We start from the raw sequence: 25,382 nt of genomic DNA, 5'->3' as shown, positions 1-25,382 counted from the left end.
CAAGCGGGTTAACTTTGAGTGAGGGTTGAAGAGCGCTTCAAGGCCCACAGTCCTGACAGACTGATTTCAACTAGGTAAAAAAATATTTTTAAGCGACTTAAAAATAATTAATTATAACTTTATGTATATTATTTATGTAGCTAGATAAAGTGTAATATAAATTAATTTAAGCATGTTTTAAATGAAGTGCTTAAACATGGTCATGCATTCATTCATTTGCTAATTTTTTGTCTTTAAGCGGCCAAAAAACTGTTCACTTTGATAAAAAAAAACAAAAAAAAAACTTTTTTTTTTCAAAACCACGATAACAGCCTCTATGTCTAAAATAACGACAAGGATGTAAAGTAAATTATGAACAAATAATACCGTTTTCATTTTTTTTCTATTTGCTATTATAGCATTTTAACACTGTCTATTTAAAAGTAGTGTCATTTATGATATAGATTAATTAATTTAACCCTATCATATTATTTTAGAATTAAGCAATAATTCGTATTAAATTGTTTGTAAATTATATATTTATTTCAACCCGTTTCGACCCATTTTAACACTTGCAAATTCTTAGCATAATTTGTGCTGACTATCTGCCTTATAATAAAAGATCATTTCTTTTTCGAATAAAGTTTAAATTATCGCCTTATTATCACCTACTTAGCATGATGTTTGATTCAGGTGTAACGGAAACGTGTTCCGGTTAAGCAGGGGGAAAACATGCCGTTTCTCAGCCGTATTACATGCTGATGAACTTATCTGATCATGCCATGCGTCCGTGTATTGAAGGGTGCTTAGGGAAATCAAAAATGGGCTTCTGGTCCTACTGACTGCAACGGCAGTTTGCAGGCGCAAATCCGATGCTTTGCGCGTGTAGTAGAGCGGCAGAAATTCCCCAGAGCAACCCTTCAACATTGTCATGCTGGCATAAATTAAGATTGATGACAGATTAAACCCAAAGCCCGCAATCAATGCGCCCTGATTGACAGCGCGTTTCAGCGCTTTTTGACATTTCGACTATACGGTTTCTATGACAGATTCAGCGCTTAAATGTGTCATTGTGAACGAGATAATCCTATTTATGGATTAGTTTAATAAATTTGCTTTTTTAAATGTCTTATTTTTTTACTTAATTGCTGAATCGGCTATTAAATGAATTTATAGGGTCTTGCTTTGTTTGTTTACATTTTAACAAACCTTATTTTCGGTTTTAGTTGCTAAAATGTATTAAGAGTGTTGGGCAATGGTGTTACTCGCGTTAGGCCTTAGGACTCGCGTTATTTACAGTTCTTAATTTTCACTGGTAATATTTTTATTATTTAGTTTTAATTTAAAATTGTTGATGCAGTTAATATAAGTTTAAAACAAAGCATTTGTTGCATCATATGTTTTGACTTCAGTCTTATTATCCTCAAATGAATGTAGCTTTCCTTTGCAGACTTTCCCTCCCAAGCTTATTAAAACTAAAGATGTTCTATCAGGAAGTCAATATGCGCCCTTGTTGAGTTTATGTGTTCAAGTAAACACTCCATACTCCTTTGAAATGGTTTCTATGCCAAGGGCAGTAGAGGGTGGGGGAGGCAACACACACACACACACACACTAACCGCTGTGCTTTCCTGTGATTCACAGGGCCTGTTAACCTGAGCACCAGCGCACAGCTGGTTGCGCCAGCTGTAGTGGTAAAAGGTACACTGTCCATCACAGCCCTGGAGTTATACTTTGAGGTGGATGAAGAAGACCCAAGTTTTAAGAACATTGATCCCAAGGTAAGAGGGTTTCTCATCCAAAATACCTCCAAATGCTACATGAGCTTTGCACACTTTAAGTAGAATGACAAGGTATGGAATAAACCAAGGTCCTTTATCATCATGTAAATCTTATTGTGCATGGCCACATCTTAACATAAAACCTACTCAGAAAACAATGAGTTTGTGTTTCAGCTGTTCATAACAGATTTGGGTTATGCTTGTAAAATGTGCTTTGCAATCCCGTATGCTTGTAGCTGAGGAGTGCCATCGAATGTCCTGACAATTTACCCAAATGCTTGAAGAGGAACTTTTTACATTCTTCTAAATGCTTTGTCAACTAGGACTTTTGTTTTGCTTGTGGAAGAACAAAGTAAATTTCGATATATCCTTAAATGTGAAATTAATTTTATTTATGTGCTTGAAAATAACTTGTTTTCAACACAGCTGTAAAGCTAGATTCATTATAGTTTATTATAATAATTAAAAAAATTAGATTTGGAAGTTTTGTCACTGACAATGTTTTACTACACAAAGAATATTTCAATAAGAAGTGTTTTAATTCTAATCAAATGCTGTTCTTTTATATTTAAGAACAAAATGAAGTTTTACACAGAGTGAAATTTAGGCCCAATCGATGGCCTATGTTTTCCAGTTGTACAAGTTAAAACAGATTTTTTTTTTAATGTGTTACTAGATTGATTTTAATCGGTGTAATTAAGTGCTGCTAGTGTATGAGTTTAGTTATATTTTCACCAATTAATATTTAGCAGTGTAAATGCTATTGTAACTTTTTTTTTTTTTTGCAAATGCTCCCATTTTGTTGTTACTGAAAATGCTTTAATCTTTATTTTGTAGCTAATGTCTATTTCTATTTTATCTATAAGCAGGCCAAACATTTTCTATGAGATAAACGACCAGTCCACAAATACGCACTGTCCTAATGTAAATCCATATGAGTTTGTATGGAAAACACATCTCCAAAATATGTTAAATTATTCATGCGTCTATCTTATGTATTGAATTCCCATCAAAGCCAGGAGTTGTGTTTTTGAATTAATGACAGATGTCAAGTTTAAATTTCATCGTGTCATGATTTTATTACACGTTAATATTTTGTTCACATCATGAAAAAAGAACTTGGCACGCTACATTTTGTAATTTGCAATTAAAGATCTTGTGCATGTATTTAAATAAAATTTTCACTTTGTGAAAACAGTTCGAACAAACAACAAAATCATTACACTTAGTTTAAAATGTACCTTCATTTCTCTCTCCTGAAATGTCCCATTTGAGCCTTGGCAAAAAGCAAATGCTTCAGGGTTTTTCTAAGTTTCATTTAATTTTTTTATTTTCTTGCTTTCGTTACCCGGAGAGCAGCATGATCACATTCTCTCCACTTTCAGTGTTGTGATCGCAAACGTCCGTAAATAGGCTTTTCACCATCATAAAATGTCCTACTTTTGCATCTTACAGTTTATCCAAACTTTTAGCGTTGGTAAGGATTTCTCTTGCCAGTCTCCAGGTCTGTTTGGCCGCTGTCTCCAGAGCCGAGTGTGGTTTACCCTGAAACAGGTCTAGATTGGGTAAGAAGTAATGTGGGCACCGGCGGCACTGCAGGCAGGAGATGAGCTGCAGCAGAATACCGTTCAGTCGGTCGCCGAGGCACGACTCGTCCCAGTCAGTCTCCCGCGGGTGTTTCTCGCACTCGTATAGCAGTAGGGTCTTCATGTGGTAGTTATTAAGCGGCTGTCCCGGCAGCTCGAGGTGTCGGTCACGGAGAGTCTTTAGAACAGAGAGGCATTTCTTCCTACAGCCCGACATCAGAAGCCTGTTCTCGGCCTCGGCGAACTGCAAGACCCAGGCGTCGCTTTCTGCCGAGCTCTGCTTGCCCGTCAACGAGTAGCACTCTTTAGAGAGCAGGTTAAACCCCTCCGCTTTTACCTCCGCCACCCGGTTCGGCCCGGGCCACGGGATGTGAGGCATGGGCCACTGAGCGGCACTCCTAGGCCAGATGCCCGTGCACTTGAAGGCCGGGGTGATTTGCACGACGTATCTCTCCCGAATGCGCAGTTTCACTTCGCTCGTGTCCGCCACCATCTTAACCACGTCCCGGTAGCTGCATTTATCCACGGCCTGGGCAACCAGCGTCTGAAAGCGGGAGCGAATCTTTCGTGCCGATAGATAACCGGAGGCGGTGATGAACTCCACCCACAGGGACATGCTCCTCTTGCGGCCGTCGCTGAGCTTGAGCACCGCGCAGCCCGGCAGAGAGCCATCGTCCACAAAGTTGAACACCCCCATCTGGTTCAGGTAAAGTACGACCTCAAACTCGTTGGGTGCGATGACCTCCATGCCCTCATAGCGCGCGTCTATCTCGCTCAGGGAGCTGATGAAACGGGGCTCTTGGACCTCCACCTCCTTCAGCACATCCGACACCACCTTACACACCTCTCGTATGGTCTTGGCGATGGCCGCTTTGCGCGCCTGGCATCTTTCGTTGTAATATTTATTAAGCTGGTAAACCAGCTTTGCTTGCGTTGCAATCATGTTTGGGCACAGATCCGGACTGTAGACCGGAGTTTCGCAGTACGCCGATGGATCCAATGCTTACCGGTGAAGCCAGAGGCACAACTCCCAGGAAAAGAAAAACAAAAAAACAAAAGATCAAGTGATGATGAAGTTTGCGCCCGCAGCGGATAGACGTCAAGTTTGGACCAGGAAACGGATGGATCCAAGACAGTGCGACTTCTTCAACTCAACTTAAAAAAGGTTTTAAGGGTTTAACTTGCTCTCCGAGCCAGTATCAGCTGCAGGATGAATCTCCGCGCATCATGTCATCATCTCTCTCACTTGTGTTTGCGCGTCAAAACTGTGTGCCAGTGTGCAGTTGTCCAGACTCAGCCGTGAGTGTTGGAATTGTTTAGTTTATGAATGGTCCTGTAGCTGGAGTGAAAGAGGGACGGGCGTTTGTTCATAGCCAATCAGAAGCGTAGCTGTCAGTGCAGTCGTCCAATCACAGCCACGGTGCGCTGGAGAGACTCTCTCCTCCTGAACATCCAGCGCTCGAGCCACGGCTCCTCCAGGTTAGGCTATACCGACCGCAGCAAGAGCACGTATTTCACCTTGAAGCCTTTACTTTCTTTAACTTGCATTACAATGGTTGACATGTTGGGCTTGTTGTTTTAATTTGCTTAGCTACATTTGATTAAGGAGCATGTACAATGAAATACCATTTTAAAATCATTGCATGTCAGGTGCGATTAAATTATTTTTGTTTACATCGCCTATTATTCAGTTATTGATGTTTAAGAATTGACTGCTGAATTTTTTGTTTTTGTTAAGTAAGACAGATTGTTAAATTGAAGGACTGCGTGTGCTGGTGTTTTAACCACCCTCCGCCGTTTTACAATCAGAAAACTGGATGCTACTTCACATTGATCAGATATGCGCGCGCGCGTGCGTGTGTGTGTTATCGTGGCCGCATGGTTGTGTAGAATCTGTCATTTTGTGATGCAGATGAAAGCCTAATGATTCATACAGGTTGAATAGTAGCTAGTCTATATCTATTCTAATTCTTCAGTCATGTAATAGCAACAAATTATTAGTCTTAAAATATTTATGCAGAGTTAATATCTTTTTAATTTCGATTTACCTTTCTCGTAAAATCAAATAATTATTACAGACTGGAATTATTTCCCAGGCTGAAATGTCATTCGGTGTATAGTGTTGTAATTAGATGACAGTGATCTGTAATGAATTGGGTTTAGAAACGCTCCAGTGCGGATGTATGAGCAACCTGCGCATGTTTAGATAAATATTCAGGACTTAACCCATGTATGCATTTGATGTTAATAAAATAATGAAACGTTTTAATTATAATAACGATAATAGCTACTAATTGCATAATAATACTTCTTCTTCATCTTATTATTATGATTATAATTATTATTAATATTATTATGATCATCATTCAATTAATTATTAATATTATTATGATGAATTCATTGCAATGTAATAAAAATAATTAGGACCTATTTGTCTTTTTTGTTATGCTCGTACTCGTATAAATATATTAATTGTTTACAATTTAAAATGCATTTATTTTCTTGGTTAATTTGGGTTTGTAGATTTTTATGCAAGTAATTTTGTGTGCTTTCATCACTTTTCGATGCGCGGTATTAGATTTGTTTTCATTTTTAATAGCCTTTATAAATAGCGGCTTTCCGTTCTCCGGATGTACAGTATTCGTTGCGGTAATTTTAATTCTTTTATTTTTAATTTGATTCCCAACTTTTCTTTTTTTTTGTGCTTTGTGTTTTCACATGAGTTATGTGAATAAGCATCATCTCATAGGCTGCATAGCTAGTGAAGATGAATAATTTAGAGAGTGGACATTGTTTGGGGTGGTAATTGAAGTCTCTTATCAAGCTGAACTTCATGTTGTATGAGTTGAGCTCTCATCAGCTGTCATAACGACCGGCTTACGGGGAAGCTCGCAGATACAGCGCTGCGTGGTGGAAAGACGAGTTGCGGTAAATGAGGCCATTCAAAGTATCGATCCGTCGCGAATGAGTGTGTTTTTACAGTGAGAGGAACGAACGTCAAGAGTTTGTGTTGTTAAGCCCATCTGAGAGCCCGCAGGGCTGTTTCATTTTTCGCTTGAGTAAAACAGTGTTTGTTAGTGTCACGCTGAACGAATTCTCTGTCTTTCACGGTGTTTTCTTTAATTACACAAACATTGTTTTTGCTACGAAACCAAGTGAAGCGACGTCGCAAAATCAGACGCCTTCATGATTATGATAATTACTACATCGATGGGAATTATATATATATATATATATATATATATATATATATATATATATATATATATATATATATATATATATATATATATATATATATATATAATTATTTTTTAAGCTCTAAAAATTAGGACTTGTATATTAAAATGAAAAAAAATGTGCAACAGGTTATTGCTATCGAAATCAGCAGTTATGTTATGTTTCATCTTTTCATATAGGCCTAGGACATTTTCTGTAACGACTGAAGTTAATTGAGCTGTATGGCAAATTATTTAATGGATGGTCTGCTATGAATTTGTAATCAGTGCGAAAAATATGAAAAAGAAAATTAGAATACTTGCTACAAGATCTTATTGCAAATTAAATGTTATTAAATAAGTTCAATTAGGTTTAACACTTTTACATACAGCAGTATTGTTAATGATTGTAAAAAAACATCAGAGAAATAACGAATGCTTATTAATATTATTATTATGTTTTATGGAAAAAATAAAATAGTGACCACTTGTTTTTTGTATGAGCTAATGTAATTAATTTCAAAAATACAATAGCTAATGCAGCAAATAAATCACTTTTAATTACTCTTATTAATAGATTTATTAAGCAAAGTTTTATCAAGTTTTGTCCTTATTAAAAACAATCAAACTAAATTTATTTACATTAAATACCAGTTTTGGACAAACAGTCTAATTCAATAAATTTTTTATGTTATTTTAAATACCAGTTTTGGCTGATTGGTACAATTTAATATATCAACGTGAAAAAAATAAATACTATTACATTTTATCAATTAACGTAATTAAATTTGTAATTAAAAAAAGTAATTTTAAGTTTAGCTTTTTTTTTGTGACAATTTTAGTGATTTATATTAATGAGGGAGCAATTTGGAGTCTCAAAACTGCTGACAAACTATTATAACATATTAAAACATATTATATTATAACATATTAAAAATATTATAACATCCATCTTATTATATAGGTTTTTTTTTATAATATCTTCATGAAATTACATTCAATAAAGGCCAATAAACAATTTCAGACCTACTCTTTTTTTGAGCATTTAATGTCCTCATTTCATTTGAAATGTTTTAATATAAAGGCAAATTACCTTTATAAACATTAGCCAAGCTTTGATCCACTGAAAGCTCAGCAAGTAGTTGCAAAGTACCAAAAAAAAGTGTTCTTAAGCCTAATGATACACTTAGCAAAAATGAATAGAACCGTTTAAGTAAGCTTCAGCACAGGAATAAACACTTTTGGGCTCTCTTCTTCCCCTTTATCTCTTTCTCTCTTTCTTTTTTTGTGAAAACATTCCGTATTATCTGGAGAGCAAAAGAGCTTTGGTCTTATTGAGCAGCCTGAACGAGAAGATGAGAGAGGCACGGTAGTGTGGAGCCACTCCTCTTTGATCTGATGACTCCACTCTGATCCTCTCTACAACGCTGGACAGTGTCTGATAAGACTCTCTCTCTCTCTTTCTCTACACCTCCGAGAGGCTAACATGATTTCCAGGTCATTTGACCTAGTTGAAAAAAACAGCCAGATAGTGTTAGCTGATCAAAGAAAAAAAAGAAAAGCCATGGTCCATGCACATTCAGAACTAAGACAAGCTCAGAACATATTTCTGAGCATATTCAAACAGGAAAAATTTTGTCCACATAGAGCAGAAATGTTCTTTTATGCTTAATAGTCCCATCTTGTCAGTCAGTCACTCTCTGTTGGGAATTTCATGACTTTCCTGAATGTGATGGAATATTAAGTTATGATTCTTGTGTTTTTGACCATATTTATTTACTAGTTGTAGTATTTTTTTCTATTCTTAAATATGTACAATCCCTTTGTCGTAAAGCGTTAAGAGATCCTTTGTGAATAAAAACATGACTACAGCTAGTGCTTGTTTCAGAAAAGAGAAAAAGGGCAAAAAACAAAACAAAAAAAAAAACGCTGCATTTTTTTCTGTCTCAGCTGAAGTTAGCATGTTTTGCTCTTTCATGTCATTGATAAGAGGGAAAGAATGTCAGTTACAGATGCTTTTAGCCTTTAGTCTTTTTCTGCCCTACAATGGAAATGTGAGAGGCAGCAGGCAAAAAAAGGCACACCGTCTTACCCACGTTTCGCACACATACACACAGCAGGCCCCAGCTGCATTTGCCCCTAGGAGACGGCCCCAAACAAGTCAACCAGTGGTACTAATTGCTTGGCAGGCCTTTCCGCATCTGCCAGTGAGATCTGGTGAGGTCATGGAGCAGATGGGTGTCTCTCTGTGTCCCTCACATTCACCGTATGCATTTGATCCTGATCGGACAATTTGCTATGTTTTGGTCATGATTCTATTTAGTATCGCCATTCTGCTCAGTAACATCTTGATATTTTCGAGGTAATCAGCACAGGGCGGGTAAATAATTTTCACATCTCATTAGTTTTTTCAAAGTAAAAATATTGATAAATTATTTTTTTTTATTTGAAAATGTTTTAAATAATGCTGCATGACATTCATTTTGATAAATGACTTTATCATGTCAAGTGAAGTCTAGCTATATCATTTTGAAAGTTGCATTTTTGTAAACACGAATGGTTTAAACACTTTAAAGTTTTCTCACTATTAACTAGTGCCTTTTAGGCCCACACGGAATCTGCGCACACAGAAAGCTGCAGATTTCCACAGATTTTTAGCCCATCATTCAGTCTGTTTTTACTTGTGTAAATGGGTGTAAATGTATATTTATTCAGATTTTGAATTCATTTCACTAAAGTTATTGTGATATAATAATAGTAACATTAAAATATTTATAAGATTATTTACTGTACAGTTTGTAAAGTCATATTAAAGTCATAAAGTCTTTTAGTAGATATATGAGAGAATTGCTTTGTTTACCAAATAAGTGGATCTAGTTGAATTTGAATTGTAAACATTAAATAAAAGTAAAAAATGTATTACTTTTTGATTTCGTATATTAAGTTTATAGTTATTATACTCCTAAAATTATTCTCCATAAATCAGCTAATTTATTTATTTATTATTTATTTTTTTTTTTTTTTTACAAAATTCTCTGCTTTAATAGTAAAAATTTCTGTAGATTCTCACTGGCCTTACTTATAACCTGTCTAATGTTTGGTATTTTACATACCTAATATCTAAGCCCCACTACTACCTTAATAATTATTGATAAGCAGCAGTTTCTTGAGCTAACCTTAATAAAATAAAGTGTTACTTTGAATTTTTTGTGTTTTTATGACTATAATGATTGGTTAAAAAGTAAAAAAAAAAAAAAAAGATATTGCATCTCTAATTATTTATGCATCAATTATCAACCTGGAACTGTCAAATTAGGTGTGTTGGCACTTTAGGATGCTGTAGTCAATGCTTCTGAAATTATAAAAATGAGTGTGGAACATCTGGATTAGAAAAAATCCAACAGGAGCATTCTAAAGAATTTCGTAGCAGTTTTCTAAAGTCATCATGAAATCCAAAAATAAACACTGTTTACTTTAACTAGCATTGCTGTTCTTTAGTTGAACAGTTATCTGAAATTTGCTTCCCATCTGGAATGCCATTGCTTCTGTGATGATGTCAGTTTGAAGACTATAGTGAAAAATCACTTTTTAATCACTCCACTCCAGCCGTTACTTGCTGTGAGCGAGAGATGGTGAGGCTTTTTAATATTTCCTTTCAGTAAACACGTCACAATTTACTGGAAGCTTCTGGTTCATGTTTGCTTCAAAATTATGAAATGTACACAAATGCCACTGCATTTTATTAATGTTTTTTATAATAGCACAAGCATGATTTGTAAGTAAAGTATTTTACATTATGAAACTGTTGAAAATCATTATATTTAATTCAGCACTACTATATTAGATTTGATTTTATAAATATAACATCTCTGTGAACTATAGGAAAACTAATGTCATACTTTAAAAGTACATTGTACACTACCAGTCAAAAGTTAAGGGTCAGTTGTTGTTTTTTTTTTTTTTTTTTTTTTAAGAAAATGATTGTTAATCAAGACAGCCTTTATTTAAAAAAAGTCAAATTGTTAAATATTTTTTAAAATTTTAAATATCAGCTTTCTAATTGTATGTAGGTTCAAACAAAATTATTCCTCCAATCATTATTGCTTTTATTACTATTACCATTAATAATAATAATAATATTAATAATAATAAATAATAATATTAGAGAGATTTCTGAAAGATCATGCGACTCTGAAGATTGGAGTAATGAAGCTGAAAATTCATCTTTAAAATCACTCGAATAAATGATTAAATTATAATCTACTTTTGAGTTATTTTATAGTGCAAAAATAGTTTGTACTGTAGTTTTGATAAAATAAATGCAGCCTTGGTGAGCAGAATAGGCTTATTTTAAAACATTTAAAAATCCTACTGACCTCAAACTTTTAACCAGTAGTGTACATACATTTAGAAGATCCAAATCTTTCCTTGGGCCAATTTCTCAGTGAAATGCCTCCTGTTTGACTTTATTTGGTCGGCTAGAAAATTTCATCATTTATTTTAACTTCATAAAAACTTTTTTTTTGTTATTTTATAAAGTATATCCTCCTAGCGTCGTCCACTGCAGTAGAGCATGTTGTGACCAGCTAGTTCACACCTAATTGAGTAGGAGGAGAAGAGGGAAGGTGGGAGGGATGTTACGCAGGGAAAGTATTGTTACGCTTGTCCTACAAACATCCTGGAGTGGCTCGTTGCTCCAAGCACATGCAATCTCAAACCCACCTTATTTCTTGCCATGAATGACCTTCGACTGCTGCTGATCAGTGTCAGGTTGTCTGAAGATCTTATTGATTTTTCAGTTAGCTGAAAGTAGTTTGTGCAGAGGCAAATGGCCAACCATAGCAGCTCTGTCACTATCAATGAGCTGGAGGAGAGCAGCCGTGACTGTTGCTCATATCAGCTTTTATACGCTGTCCTGCACGAGTCCATAAACTGATGAGGCATACAGTGAGTTGAATGACGAGGATGGGGATCTCTCTCTCTCTCTCTCTCTCTCTCTCTCTCTCTCTCTCTCTCTCTCTCTCTCTCTCTTTCTCTCTATTCAAAATAGCCTTTTTTTGTTGGCATGATGTGTCATGTATTGCCAAAGCATTGCACATTGCAAACATTGACTAAATTTTTGATTATAAAGTATAATTATATAATTAATTATAATCACTTAAAGTAACGTGATTATAATATAATATAATAAAGTGATTATATAAATCATATACACACACAAAAAAAAAAAATTACTAATATGATGATCGATCTCTTTCGCTATGTTCAATTCATAATTACTATATTGGCATGACTGTAAACGTACAATATTATGTGAAGATATGTGGAGAAATATAATAACATTGAAAACATCAAAATAACCCCCCTCTCATATATTATTCTTTAAAAAAGTATTTTATAGTTTTGAAAAACTGATATTCAGGGCTTTATTTTAACGATCTAGTCTTGCATTTCGTTGCATTGTAATGACAATAAAGTTGAGTCTAATCTAATCTAAAGCGCATGGCGCAAAAGCATTAAGGGCATGTCCAAATCCACTTTTGCTATTTTAAGGACGGGAAAATACGATTTGCACCATGACCCATGGTTTAACAGGCTTGTGCTTATTCTCTTAATGAGTTATGGGTGTTTTGAGCATAATGTGCATTATCCCAATCAGAGTCTCATCTCCCATTCCCTTTAGGAGTCAGTTGTGTCACGTCATGGCACGTTTGCTGTTTACATGACAGGCTTTGTAAGTAGAAAAAACTGAATGATTTACTAGCTAGAAAACAGTTAAACAGACCATCAGCAGCGCGAGGATAAAGATCAAGCCTCCTCTATTCGTCCTCTTTACTTTTTCTTTACTTTTACCGTTACCTTACTCCCTTACTTTCATAAATAAGGAACCGGTGTTGTACGGAATCCACTGAAGACATCCATCACCCATAGCTCATTAAGAGAATAAGCACAACCCTGTTAATGTGCCAGGGTGCAGTACATATTTTTCCATCCTTAAAATAGCAAATGTGAATTCGCCCTTAATGCTTTTGCACTATGCGTTTTAGACTTTGCAATTAGATTTTTAAAATAGAGCCCAATACAATTTACAATTTTAGGATTGAACACAAAGCAGTTAAGTAAAAAAAAAAAAAAAAAAAAAAAAATTGTGATGTTTTATCTCGTTTTAAATAAGCTGTTTGAACAAGCAGCAAAAATCATTTTGGAATGAATAATAAGATTGTAAAAGCATTTATAAACGCAAGACTAAACACTTGTGGACAGCATTGCTGTTTCATGAGAATGAGCTAAATGGACACTGCATTCTTTTCTGCCCCACTCAATGTATACCATCCACCTCTAGCTGAGGTTATTTCTCCAATGAAGTCATCCAATATGAAGCAGGTCACTGATCCTGTCCACTGATACAGCAATGATAATGGAATGCTGAGAGCGAGCAAGAAACAGATTTGTGACAGAAACATCTCAAAGTCAAGGAGAGCTGCCCTCATTCTTCCAACTTGCATCCTTCATTGAATTTATAGTCTGTTTCTATTGTAGCCTTCTTTCCCCTGTGGCACTTTTATGGTCTGGGACGGACATCATTCTAAAGAGATGTTTCAGAGAGATGCATTGTGCTACTCTAGAGCTACTGGTGAAGGTCATCGTCAGTTTTATACTGTAATGACTGTGTCCTGCAGATGATGCTTTGGTCTGTGATTTGGTATTGACCAGTTTAGTTGACGGATATTCTAAATTAGGATTGATAACATCTGTAATAGACTGTTGATTATCAGAAAAACAGTTTACTGTTTATTCTTCAGTTTGTAAAAAATGCACTACAGAATATTATCTAAACACAAAATAAAATGATCTAACAAATTTACTGTCATAATTTTTAAAATGTGAAATAATGTCAGGAATAACTAGAATTTCCTAAGTAAAATATTTAAAATTTACAAATTTACTTGATTCTTGGAAATAGTTAAATACTGATATAAATTTACTTGTAATATTTTAATATTTTCGAATAATTGCAAACCCTATAATATTAAGTAAAATTCCATAATGGATATGCAGTAATGCATACAGTTTCCAGCATGGTGTGCAAGGGATTGAATTAAGAGCAGTCTAAGGTGTTTACATTTGAGAGAAAGACTTGTTAGAGTTTAATCATCATAGTTTAAAGATTAAGAGCAGTTGTGAGGTTACCACCACCTTGCAAAAAAATAGCACTCATCCTTTGGGTCTTGGCATTTTTAATCGGCATTCATATTTGATGCTTCATTCAGATAGCCATAACTGTGTTAAGTAGCTGTAAAATCAGAAAGCATTTTCAAAGTAAATTTGCTTTTGGGTTCAATTTGCTTAAAATAAAGTGAAATAATCCATTTTAAGTTAGTGGAAATGTGTCTTAATTAACTTCAGTTACACCAAGTGTTGTAAATTGTAATAAGAAGATTTATTTAATTTGATAAGAGCTATGTTCCTTCTATAAAAAAAAAATCTTGATTAATTTAAATAAATATAGACTAAAGATAATTAATTAATTTAGTTTTTTAGGAGTTGTCAATAACATGTAAAAAAAAAAACTTGTACTTGAATTTTGGTCATGCAAATTGTTACAAAATATTTATAGAGTAATTTTTTTTTTCAGTGCAGATTTTTTTATTATTATTTTTTTGCATAGTATTGAATCATAGAACTGAATGACAAAAAAATGTACGTTAATATAATCTTATATTCAAAAGAAACTGAAAACTATGCTATACTTTGATGAACAAAGACCCTGTATGTCTAGAGAGCTCATGTTTTTTGATCGACAAATTGTTTTTGACTTTTTATAATACCATTTGAACATTTGCGTTAAGAGTGATTGTTTAAAGAAGTTACTAATTCTGCTTTTCGGCATGGACAAACAGTATATAATGTTACAAGCAATTTCTATTTCAAACAAAGTATGTTCAAATGACTGATCATTGAAATATTAAACAACGGAAGAGTTTTTAGCATTCATAATAATAATAAAAAATGCTCCTTAAACAAAAAATCAGCATACTAAAATTTGTATGTATCTTATGACAGATGAAAGCTGATGAATCAGCTTTTCCATCTCGGGTATACACATGGAATTCCACAAAGGATAGAAAGAAAAAAATGTGAAAACAAACATATAAAGACTGCTTTTTACAAAAGAATTTTAACTCTGATTTGGACTTCTGGGTAACAACTTGACTTTTTCCTCTGACCTTGACTTCAGACTTCTGCACTTGTGTACTACACAGACTCGATATTCATGATATGCAGGCGTCATGAAATTGTCTTGATAGAATAGAAATCAGGTGTTAAATTAAACTTTAAATCCACAACGTGATCCAACCAAAAGCACAGAGTACCAGCAGATAAACAGTACAAGTACCAGCAGACTGAGTATATCATATAAAAGAAGGCCATTACCAGTGGTCCCTTTTCGCCAGACAGAAGGTGGGTTTCCTGCACCTGAGTCTAGCTGCTCCATCTTCCTCTGCCGACAGGGTGAAGGTTCGGGGCCTCCCAGTCCCCTGATTGATCTGCTCTCCATCATTTACTCAGCAGAGCAGTCACTGACACACGTCACGGCATATGCTGCTAGCCAGATGGATGAGACTCTTTATGGATGCCAGAGTAACGTGTTTGTCTGAGATTAGATGCACACCTTTGTCCTCTTATACTGCTAAATACTACTGAGATTATGATCCAGCTTTTCAGTCATTTCTGGTGGCATTTTCTTTCACTATAGAAAACTGTTTAAGTGTATAATAAATCAGGTTCGAGTTCCATATGTTTGTTTTTCCTACTTGTTTCCTTCTGTTTTGAAGATCCGCAACTCTCAGCTTTCCCTCTTGCTTCCACCTCAGCCTTGCTTAATGATGCATCCAGTCTGGTTGAAATGGCGTCTCCATGGGGACCCAATAAGGCCAGTCGCCCATGACAGAATCTTATAGTTGACAGATTGATCAAACATCATCTAATCCACTTTACCCACTGTGTAAATGAGTCTGAATTACTGTGCTCCACACTGCTAACACTTCATCGATAAACACAGGCATCTTGGTTTGGCTTTTCCACATACGTTTCCCTGGGTCATGAGGAAATTCATTGTACTTTTCTATATTTTACAGAGAAATGGATGTGTTGACATACTACTTTTTGATTAAAATGGTGCTGGTGCCATTTGCATTGATTTGGGAGCAAGTGACGACATACTATGAAGTTTGTCATTTCCAATTAAGGCGTGCTACGACGCACATATGGGAGCGACATACACACGACAAACAAAGTGCCCTCAAAAAGCTGCAGAGCTTTTTACTTTCCTTTATAAACTTGCATCAGAGCATCAGCAATGGTTTGTTCACTCATCATCCTCTGAGAAAACGCTTTATGAAAGCCATGGGAGCACGAGAGCGAGCGCCAAGTCCATTGTACATGGTCAAGGAATACATGCATACGTCACTTCAGGTCAGCGAGTATGGTGGCTTGCAGCGGTGAGGAGATTGTAAATAAAAAAGAATGCAAGGATGACGCCAAAGTGGCTTTTTGGTTTTTTTTTTTGTGCATCCCAGCCACTATCTTCCCATCCGAAATAATTAATGTTGGTACATTAAAATAAAGTGGTTAAAAAAAAAGTAATATTCCTAAATGTATTGTTAAAGATATTAATTAATTGTTGATGTCGAATGATACGAAACATGATTTTGTGCAATTTCGGCAAGCCATAATGTTGGTATCCCATTATTTTTCTGATTTCTTTGTTTTAGCAGATTTTTTATTTTTTTTGTCAGATTTGTTTATTTATTTATTTTTATTTTTTGCAAGTTGTTTTGTGTCTTAGGCCCTGTTTGAACCTAGTATTAAGATATGTTTTTGCCAGTCCAGTCACTAGCGTACAACGCTTAATTTGGGTAGTAATGGTGGATAAAACATTTGAGAATGTCTGTTGTCGACCACTTCCCAGAGGTACTTAGTACCATCACCTCTCAACATATAATAACTTTACGTGATATGGTGTTAAACCACAGTAGCTGAACAGGATTTAAACTGTGCAGAACAGCTCAACTTTTGCCAGTGACCCATGGAACCAGCAACAAATCCGTGTTGCTGATGTCTAGCGTCCATGTTTAAAACTTAAAAGTTCAGCAAATGCTTCTTTAGAGGTATCTGAAGTCTTCAATGGAAAGGTCTTACAGCAACAATTCACTCCCATGGAAATGAGCAACTTATTTACAGATACTTAGGAATCGGCTATCCCAACATTAACCCCTGCCTGCGCTTTCCCCTGTAATGGGCTTCCCTGTTTACCTGCTTAAAGACACAGTCATAAAAAAACATAATCCGGCTTCTGTCACCTTTCAATCCCTTAAATCCCTGGAGGATTCCTCCTTTTCAGGCCATGAAAAAACTGAAGTCCCCCTTTAGGCAAACTTAAAGGGGGTTCACATATTTTACCCTCTACCCCACCTTCCTTCTCCAAATCCAATTAGGCCTGGGACAATAGAAGGATTAGGGGGGACTTCACTTCTCTGCCATCCTGCCTTAGACACATTGAGGAGCAGCGTGACAACAGACTAAAGTGAAAGTGCTGAGCGATGCGACGGGATCTAAACCTGGCCTGGCTGTTTCTTCTCCGTTGAATGCTTTGGACTTTGGAGAAGGACTGAACCACAGGGAAGGCTGTCGACATGATTTTCTCCATGCTTCTCCGAGGGTTTTGAGACGTTAGTTTTCAGACTTGCTGTTCACAAACACATCTTTTGCAGTAGCCCTTCAGTCATATGGATTCTCACAAATATGTTCCCTAACATGACTAATTGGGGTTTGTAAGCAGTGTGCACCATCAACATCTCTTCAACACAACAGTTTTTTTTTTCACTTGTTGCTTCAGTCTTGGGCAACATTCAGTAAGCAAATGTCCTCCAAATTTCACGCTTCTCTTCTTCTCACTTATGTCACCTTTATCCTGTCTTTCTTCCTTCCAGCTCCTCGGTGAGCCAGGCTGCCCTCCCTTGCCCTGGGGTTAAAGAGCTTTAAAATCTCTTCGTATGGAGAAAGTCTTTGAATTGATTTCAGTCAGCGAGGAACAAGGTTTTCAGTCCTTCTGTGTATTCATCCTTTCCTTAAAATGTATACTGTAAATATCCACCTTCCATTATTTTATGGAAATTCTTCTCTTTCCTTGAAGAAGACAAAGTGCTAATATAAAATGGTGACATTCTGAGCCTTTTGAGCAATTATTCATTTGAACTCAATGTACCTGTTTGTCATTTAAACATATTTGCCATTTATGCTTTAATACTCAGAATCAGCCAAACTGTATGTAAAAAAACACCCTCATTTGTCCTCTTAAACTATTAAACGGGTGTTAACTTTCACCTTAGTGGAGTCCCTATGGTGCGTTTTGTGTCCTCCTCGTCACCCCCCACAAGCTTCTACATAAAGGCCAAATGTTTAATGAGTAAGTGCTCTAAAGGACTCACTTCTCCTCCAATTAACCCCATAGCTCTTGACATTTTTTTTTCTAAATCCACGGAAGATTTCCTCTCTCACTCTCTCTTTCTCTCTCAGCAAGTTAAATGACTAACCTGTTGGCAAACAGAGTGCAGTGGAACAAAGCAAGTTCTAATCCTCACTGAACTATGTTAAGCCTGAACACTTTGAGTATCACACACTCAAAACATGTTTATGTATTTGCTAAATGCTTTTCCTTTCAATCTTAAGTGGCATACTGCTAGTAAGTCTGTTTGCTTGACTGGTTTATTGTTTGTTTTTGTTGTCCTTTGAGTTAATTTACTGTTGTTACGTGTAAAGGACATTTTAATCTGATAATATTGTCAGTTTTCTGTTTTTTAGCAGCTGACTTAAGGATTTATGACAGAGGATGACATGGAATTTTTAATCTCTCAGTAGAAAATGTGTTAATGCTCTTTGATTTTACAACACTTCCAAGATAAAAACAGCCATTCTTTTCTGATATTTTATTTTTTATGGTTAAAACAGGATGTACTGTAAGCAGCAGCGTCTCACTAATCTCAGGCTTTAAATGAACGATCATGTGCTTGTACAGTTCAGTGATTCTCAACTTTCATCTTGGGCCACATTCTTGTATCACGTGGCACTAACCTTAACGTCTTGTTTTTTCTTTTTCTTTTAACTGTTAAAGCTCGATGTAGTCTCAGGTGCCGAATAAGTAAGGCTGCAAATATACAATCTGTTAGTATAATCTGAATGAACCAATTGACTTAATTAGAGTTTTTAAGAAATGACCAGTGGGCACAGCTGATAAATCCCTTAGATCAGACATTAAAAACTATGGCAACATGATTGACAAATCACAAACTACACTGCAAACAAAATCCATAAATTAGCAGTTTTCCATATTTTGAGACTTTTCTCGCATTATTTAAGCTTTTTGAATTGCACTATGGTCCCTTGAGCTTTCTTCCAACAACTTTTAACCTTAAAAGTGTGAAAAAGCAAAATTTTTAAATATTCTGAATAGTTTAAATTGATGTATTGTCTGGGTCGGTGTTGCATATGAAGGTACAAAACCTTGTAAAAAAACTGCCAGTGCATGTTCTGTTAGTTTAAGACTTATTTCTCTATTTATTATACATTTTATTGTTTCAAAATACTAAAATGTTAATAAAAGTCACTATGTTAAACTGTAGAGTTAAATTTTCAACATCAAAAGTAAATAGAGCAGAGATCGAGATCCCGTAAAGCAATTCACAACTGTAAAGAAATAATTTAGCTTACCCAATTCACCTGTAGCACATGTCTTTGTACTTGTGGGGAAAACCGGAGCACCCGGAGGAAACCCCACGCGAACACAGGGAGAACATGCAAACTCCACACAGAAATGCCAACTGACCCAGCCGAGGCTCGAATCAGCGACCTTCTTCCTGTAAGGCAAGAGCTCTACTCACTGCGCCACCGTGCTGCCTGGAAACAATATACTAATAATAATTAACCCGTTTTTTACAATGTAGATTGATTAATTTAAGTTGTTTCCTTTTTATTTAGACATGTGACTTACTTGTAAATTTCCTGAATAGTATTAGAAAAAAACTATATGTAAGATTTCTAAGTTCTAGCATTCTTTCCGGTTGTTCATTAACATTGCAACATGGTTATTTACAATTATATCATTAGGATTTTGCAGACAATATAATACAGAATGACTCACACCCGTGTACACATACCCAGAGCAGTCGGGTGCCAGCGGAGCAGTTGGGGTTTCGGTGACTGCTCAAGGGACTCACCTCATCCATGGTAATGAGGGGGGAATAGGGTGCTGGTTATTCACTCCCTCAACAGAAATCCCTGCCGGTACCTTTAGATTTCAAATTCAACTCTCTTACCATTAGGCAATGTTCCCACCCAACTTCCAACTTCTTTTTCTTTCCAATGAAAGAATGTAATATACCTTTGTTTTGACTATATATTAAGGCCTTGGATTGTATTCAGACTCTTTTATCACCATAACATGTATAAAATAAGACAAAAAGGCAAAACAATCACATTTAATCATGGAGTTGTTGTCCTAGGTCTCTGATAGAAGTGACTTAAATGTTTACCCAAAATAAACATTTTGTCATAATTTACTGACCCCCTACTTGTTTGAATATATTCTTCTGTTGATTATTAATGAAGATGCTTTGAGGAATATTAGAAACTTGCAACCATTGTTTAGTTTTTTTCCCCTACTCTCAAAAAACAACAACACAATTCTTGAGATTTTTGGGGAACAACTTTTGTCCTCCATCCACTTAAATTTGTTAACCTTATCTATTAGTGTTGAGAAAACATAAATGAATTGTGTGGAACCCTGCATTTTTCTAAAAAGTTAATGGAAACCAGTTATTAACATTTTTCAAAATATCTTCTTAAGCGTATGTAAACACAATAAAAATTTTAGTTGAGCTATCCCTTTAGAGAGTCTATCTATTTCATTCAGAATGATTGTTTTATGAGTAATGTGAACTTAATGCCATGTGTGTGTCCACATACTAGATTGTTATTTACATTGCCAGATGCTTTAGAAACAGCGGTCCCTCTCCAATATCTCCTCCCTTTTATTCCCATGAATTCTATCAAGTTTTCCAATATTGCGTCTCCAGTGCGCTCGGCTCTGAATGCTGATGTTGATGGATCACCCACTTCCTCCTCCTCATTAATTTCATCACCTTATCGCCCAGGCCACTTCATTTGACCAAAAGGTAATAATAAATGTCCCATTCGCAATCTTTAACACACTCAGCCAGGCGGAAACACTTAATAACAGCATACAAATTGAACTTCAATCACCTCATTTTGCTCCACAGATGCAGAGGAACATTAAAACCCAACATCTCGGAGCATGTTCAGGCTCGCTTTTTCTTTCCGTGTCTTTTTATGCCATCGCTTGCCAAGCTTCAAATTGAGCGTTATAATGCTCGTTTATTACAGATTTTATAAGTGAGGATGGGGATTCTATCAGCGGCAGGAGAGCTGTTTCCTTTTCCTGGCTGCGAACGCTCTTATCACCGCTCAAACACAAGTGCACACTTTGCCCAACAGAGACTGCTATTCAGAGACTCATTTATCTTTCTGAGAGAGCGCTGGATAGTTCACTCGCTCTCTGTCTCACACTTGCTATCTCTTGCTTTTTTTTCTCTTTACCGCGAACCCCCTCCCTTCTTTTTTGGCTTGGGTGGGGGGGTATTTTCAATTAGATTTCATTCAATTCTGTCAGAGACGGAGCACATGCTCTGAAGCGGCGGTCCCTGGTGTGTGTGTCGCTTGGAGGATGTCGTTTGCGCACACAGGGTTCTTTGGCAGAGGACAGAGCGTGTGTTTGAGAGATGTGTCCCTCTTCATCTCAGACTCGTTTCAGCGCTTGACAGAGACAAATGACAGCACTCAGAAATGACTTGCTGCCTCTCCATCCTAACAGGTTGAGCGGTTTGAAATGACATGCACACACACACATTCCCATTCCAACTTCAACCTTTTGTTGTCAGTTTGGCATCAGTTATGTGGCCTTGAAATGAAGCTTCTGTTTTGTTTTTAGGTGTTTTGGCATGAATGGACGTACATTTCATCTAGAACAAATGCAGACAAAATGGAATTACCATCTGCACCAAAAACATCTTTGAAGAAAGATTTAACATTGAAGTTTTACAGCTTTAACATTCACTTTCTAATTTAAAAATTTCTGTCTTTCCCAATTTACACTCTCAGACTGTGTAATTTGGATCATTATTGTATTGATAAGTATGATTTAGACATGGGTCAAAACATCAAAACAATAACTGTATAACAATAAAAGTGTTTTATTGGTTTTAATATGTTTTTTGTACATCAGAATGTCCTGTTTAAATGTATTTATTTATTTATTATGTAATTAAAAATAATGAATGTCATTTATACTATGATTATATCATTCAGTGTAACAGTTAATATAGCAAAAGCAAAATTTTGTCAGGCAGGCATATTTAGATCAGTTATTGTTTTAATGTTGTATCAGGCAAAGATCTCTGTACATATTAATCAAAAGTTTGGGGTCTGTCATGAAATTTCGAAAATGCATTTTCCAGGCCTGGAAAAGATTTGGAAAAACAAATAAACCCAAAATGTTTTGGAAAAGTCATACAAATTTGTTTAATAATCATCTCTGTACTTGAAAATATTTGAGATGAACTTGACTTACACTTGACAGTATATTTTATGGGTAAACTTTAAAAAGAAAATAAAGTGGGTAAGAAAAGCAATAACTTCAAAAAAGCAATTTTAGCTTTGCCTCTCTTTCACTCGCTTTCACCGTAATTCGAGATGCATATTGAGTGTTGTGGCCAGAAACAATATCTAACTGCAGAGGTAAGATACTTTGGGTGCTAAAGGTTAATTTGAACTAATCTTAAGTTTATTTAATTAAATAATAACATTTTTGCGCAGACAGCAAGATACGTTTTAAAAACTATTTTACAGATATAAAAAATAAACTACATGGATTATCACATTTATTTATACATTATCACATTTTTTTTCTTATTAACCACATGTATGTAGACATTACATGAAACACGAAACAAGTTCATGAATATTTACCTTAAAGTTTTGGAAAAGTAATTAATAAGACATGAACCCTATTTTAACAACTGCTTTCTTGTTGTATGTCATTTAAAAAAAAAGATTACTCCAGTCATTATTGCTTTTATTACTATTACTACTAATAATAATATTATTATTAATATCAGAGTGATTTCTGAAGGGTCATGTGACTCTGAAGAATTGAGTAATGTAGCTGAAAATTCGGTTTAGGTGCACGTTGGCGCAGTTAGCTGCCGCTACCCATGGAGAATATTTTTAAGGAACTTTTATAGTTTACTAATGTTTTATTATTTTTTTAATTTGTTTTAGCTTGGCTGTTAATGCTTATTATAAGGCGACCTTGGGTGTCTAGAAAGGCGCCATTTACAAATAAAATGAATTATTATTATTATTATTATTATTATTATTATTATTATTATTATCTTTAAAATCACTGTAATAAATGATTACATTAAATGATAAACTCTTTTTGAGCAGTATTTTATAGTGCAAAAACATTTCGCAATTTTACAATTTGTACTGTATTTTTGATAAAATAAATGCAGCCTTGGTGAGCAGGAGAAGCTTATTTAAAACATTTAGAATTTCTACTGACCCCAAACTTTTGACCGGCAGTGTATGTAACTTAAATCCCATTTGTCACAGTCACCAAGTTGAGTGCCCACAACACACTAGCAGACACTCTGTACATTACATCTGCCACTGAACCGGGCTACATATTCCATCATGCACCTCACCCACACCAGTTCCAGATTACCACTAATTACAAACAAACAGGTGAAACTCATGAGAACTGATTACCAGGACTATACACATCTCACTTTCCAACACATCTTTGCTCAGTCTTGTATCACTGTTGTGTCACTGTGACTGTTGTCACAGTGTGCATCACTCAGCATTTTCCTGGTTCCTGTTTTTGGTGTTTACCTGTGTTTTGATTTTTAAACTGTTTTTGGGATTATCTGTCTGCCTTGTCCATTGCCTGTCTTTCTGGATTCCTCTGTTGCATTACCCATGTTGTACCATTTGCTCCTGTTGACCTTGCATGTCTGACCATCCCTTTGCTTTAATAAAACTGCATTTGGAACTTTATGTACGCAGTTATGACGCAGTGGATAAAAAAAATCACACAAAAAAAAAAACGGTATCTCTCCAGGGTGTTTCCAGTATTTTGCCCTATAAAGAGTTTTTTACATGTTCTGAGTGTCACCTTTACAGAATAGTTTGATCTCCCTTTGTCAATTCAATATCTAGGAAACAATGTGGGGAATGTGTTATGTTGTTGCTTTTGAAACAATGCAAATACATACCATAATCCAGTCTGTATATTTGATTGCGCAACTTTTCTTGGTCGGTGAGTGTATTTTTATTTCCAAGAAGTGCATTTTCAGAAATCATCCAGAAAGGCTATAGATACACACCACAAGGCATGTGAGGGGCAAATAAGATATTAGACACACAGCAGATTGTCATATCCATCTATAGCACGTCAAGCCAAGGCACTGCATCATTCCTTTATTCCTTAGGGTTTGAAGTAGACAGGAGCAAGATAAAGTGTGAACTACCAAAGTAGTTCTGCTATAAAGATAGAATGAACCACAGGTTAAAGGTCGTCTTTTTAGTCAGCAAGATTTTATGATCTGATGTTCAGCTCCAGATGCTCCTTTCAGGTCATCGTCAACCTGAAGCAAAAGCAAGCAGTGAGCTACATTTTTACAGTTTCCTGTTTGTACAACCCAGTTTCTTTTTTTTGTTGATGTGTTTGATTCTTACAAAACTTTAGAGAACAGTTTTATTATCAGTTATTATTTATTATGGTTTTATTATCAGTGTTGTGCTCTTAATGTTTTAGTATTCTTTGATAAATCAAATGTTCAAATGATTATTTAGATAATTTATTTGACGTAGAAATATATTTTTTTAACATTTTAAATGTCTGTACTGTCACTTTTGTTTAATTAATATGCCTTTGTTTTGCTTTAAAAAAATTAAACAAATTGTATAAAATGAACAAACTCATAATATTTACTTGAGGTCTTCCACTTTTTTTACTCCAATTTAGAATGGCAGGTAATGATCTGATAGTGAAGCGTGTGTTATATTGTCATGTAGTGTGTGGGTGGTAGGGAGACTCGCAGCATTAACACTGCTTAGATGGGGTTAATTTGATTACCAGGCAACGGCAGCTGCTAATACACAACACAAACAGACAGATCCTTCAGATGAACATCCTCTATTACATTTGGGAAAGAAGAGGGTTTCATGTTTACAAGCTTGTCCGTGATCTCCGAGCTGTAATAAACTCCACGCTCAAAGTTGTCCATGATACCTTGGTTAGGTAGAGCATCAGATCTGGCATTAATGCTGTGGTTTCCATACCAACAGCCTGACAGAGAGGAGATGAGGAAGATAAATAGGAGAGCGAGGCCGTCTCACATGCCACTTGTCAGGGAGTTTGCAGTGGCAAACGCCAGCGCGATACCAGGGCGGTGGAACGGCCTTAATCCACATTTAATTGAACTCTAGAGACTTTGAAGTGAGTCTGCAGAGCAGACAGGAGCAGTGACATTGCTCTCAGCACACAGCACAGCTGCTGCCCTCTCTTTCTCTCTTCTGCTATCCTCTTCCCTTTCTCTCTGTTCATTAATGAGTGCGTATAAGCATTAGCTTTAATACGGGAAGATCAGCTGTTTATCCCCAATAATCAGAGC

General features: G+C 35.7%; 2 protein-coding genes across 8 annotated transcripts in view; one reads left to right on the top strand and one right to left on the bottom strand.

Moving 5' to 3' along the window:
• Nucleotides 1–25,382, top strand: part of lrba (LPS-responsive vesicle trafficking, beach and anchor containing) — a 410,338-nt gene that overhangs the window by 258,571 nt on the left and 126,385 nt on the right. For all 7 annotated transcript variants that reach the window (XM_087237193.2, XM_087237191.2, XM_087237187.2 and 4 more), the window contains exon 39: nt 1,624–1,760. In XM_087237193.2, the coding sequence (XP_087093319.1) occupies nt 1,624–1,760 (137 nt within the window). The remainder of the gene's footprint in view (nt 1–1,623; nt 1,761–25,382) is intronic.
• On the bottom strand, nt 2,814–4,628 carry mab21l2 (mab-21-like 2). Its single transcript, NM_152975.2, has one exon. The coding sequence runs from the start codon at nt 4,287–4,289 to the stop codon at nt 3,210–3,212; it is 1,080 nt and encodes a 359-aa protein (NP_694507.1). The 5' UTR covers nt 4,290–4,628; the 3' UTR covers nt 2,814–3,209.

This window comes from Danio rerio, chromosome 1 (genome assembly GCF_052040795.2).
Source record: "Danio rerio strain M-AB ecotype USA chromosome 1, GRCz13ab, whole genome shotgun sequence".
Classification (NCBI taxonomy): Eukaryota; Metazoa; Chordata; class Actinopteri; order Cypriniformes; family Danionidae; genus Danio; species Danio rerio.
The sequence above is the reverse complement of the archived record's forward strand: the minus strand, read 5'-3'. Positions and strand labels throughout refer to the sequence as shown.

What these genes read in the sequence shown, in the direction of transcription:
- mab21l2 (NM_152975.2), bottom strand. Translation starts at nt 4,289, where the DNA reads ATGATTGCAACGCAAGCAAAGCTGGTTTACCAGCTTAATAAATATTAC.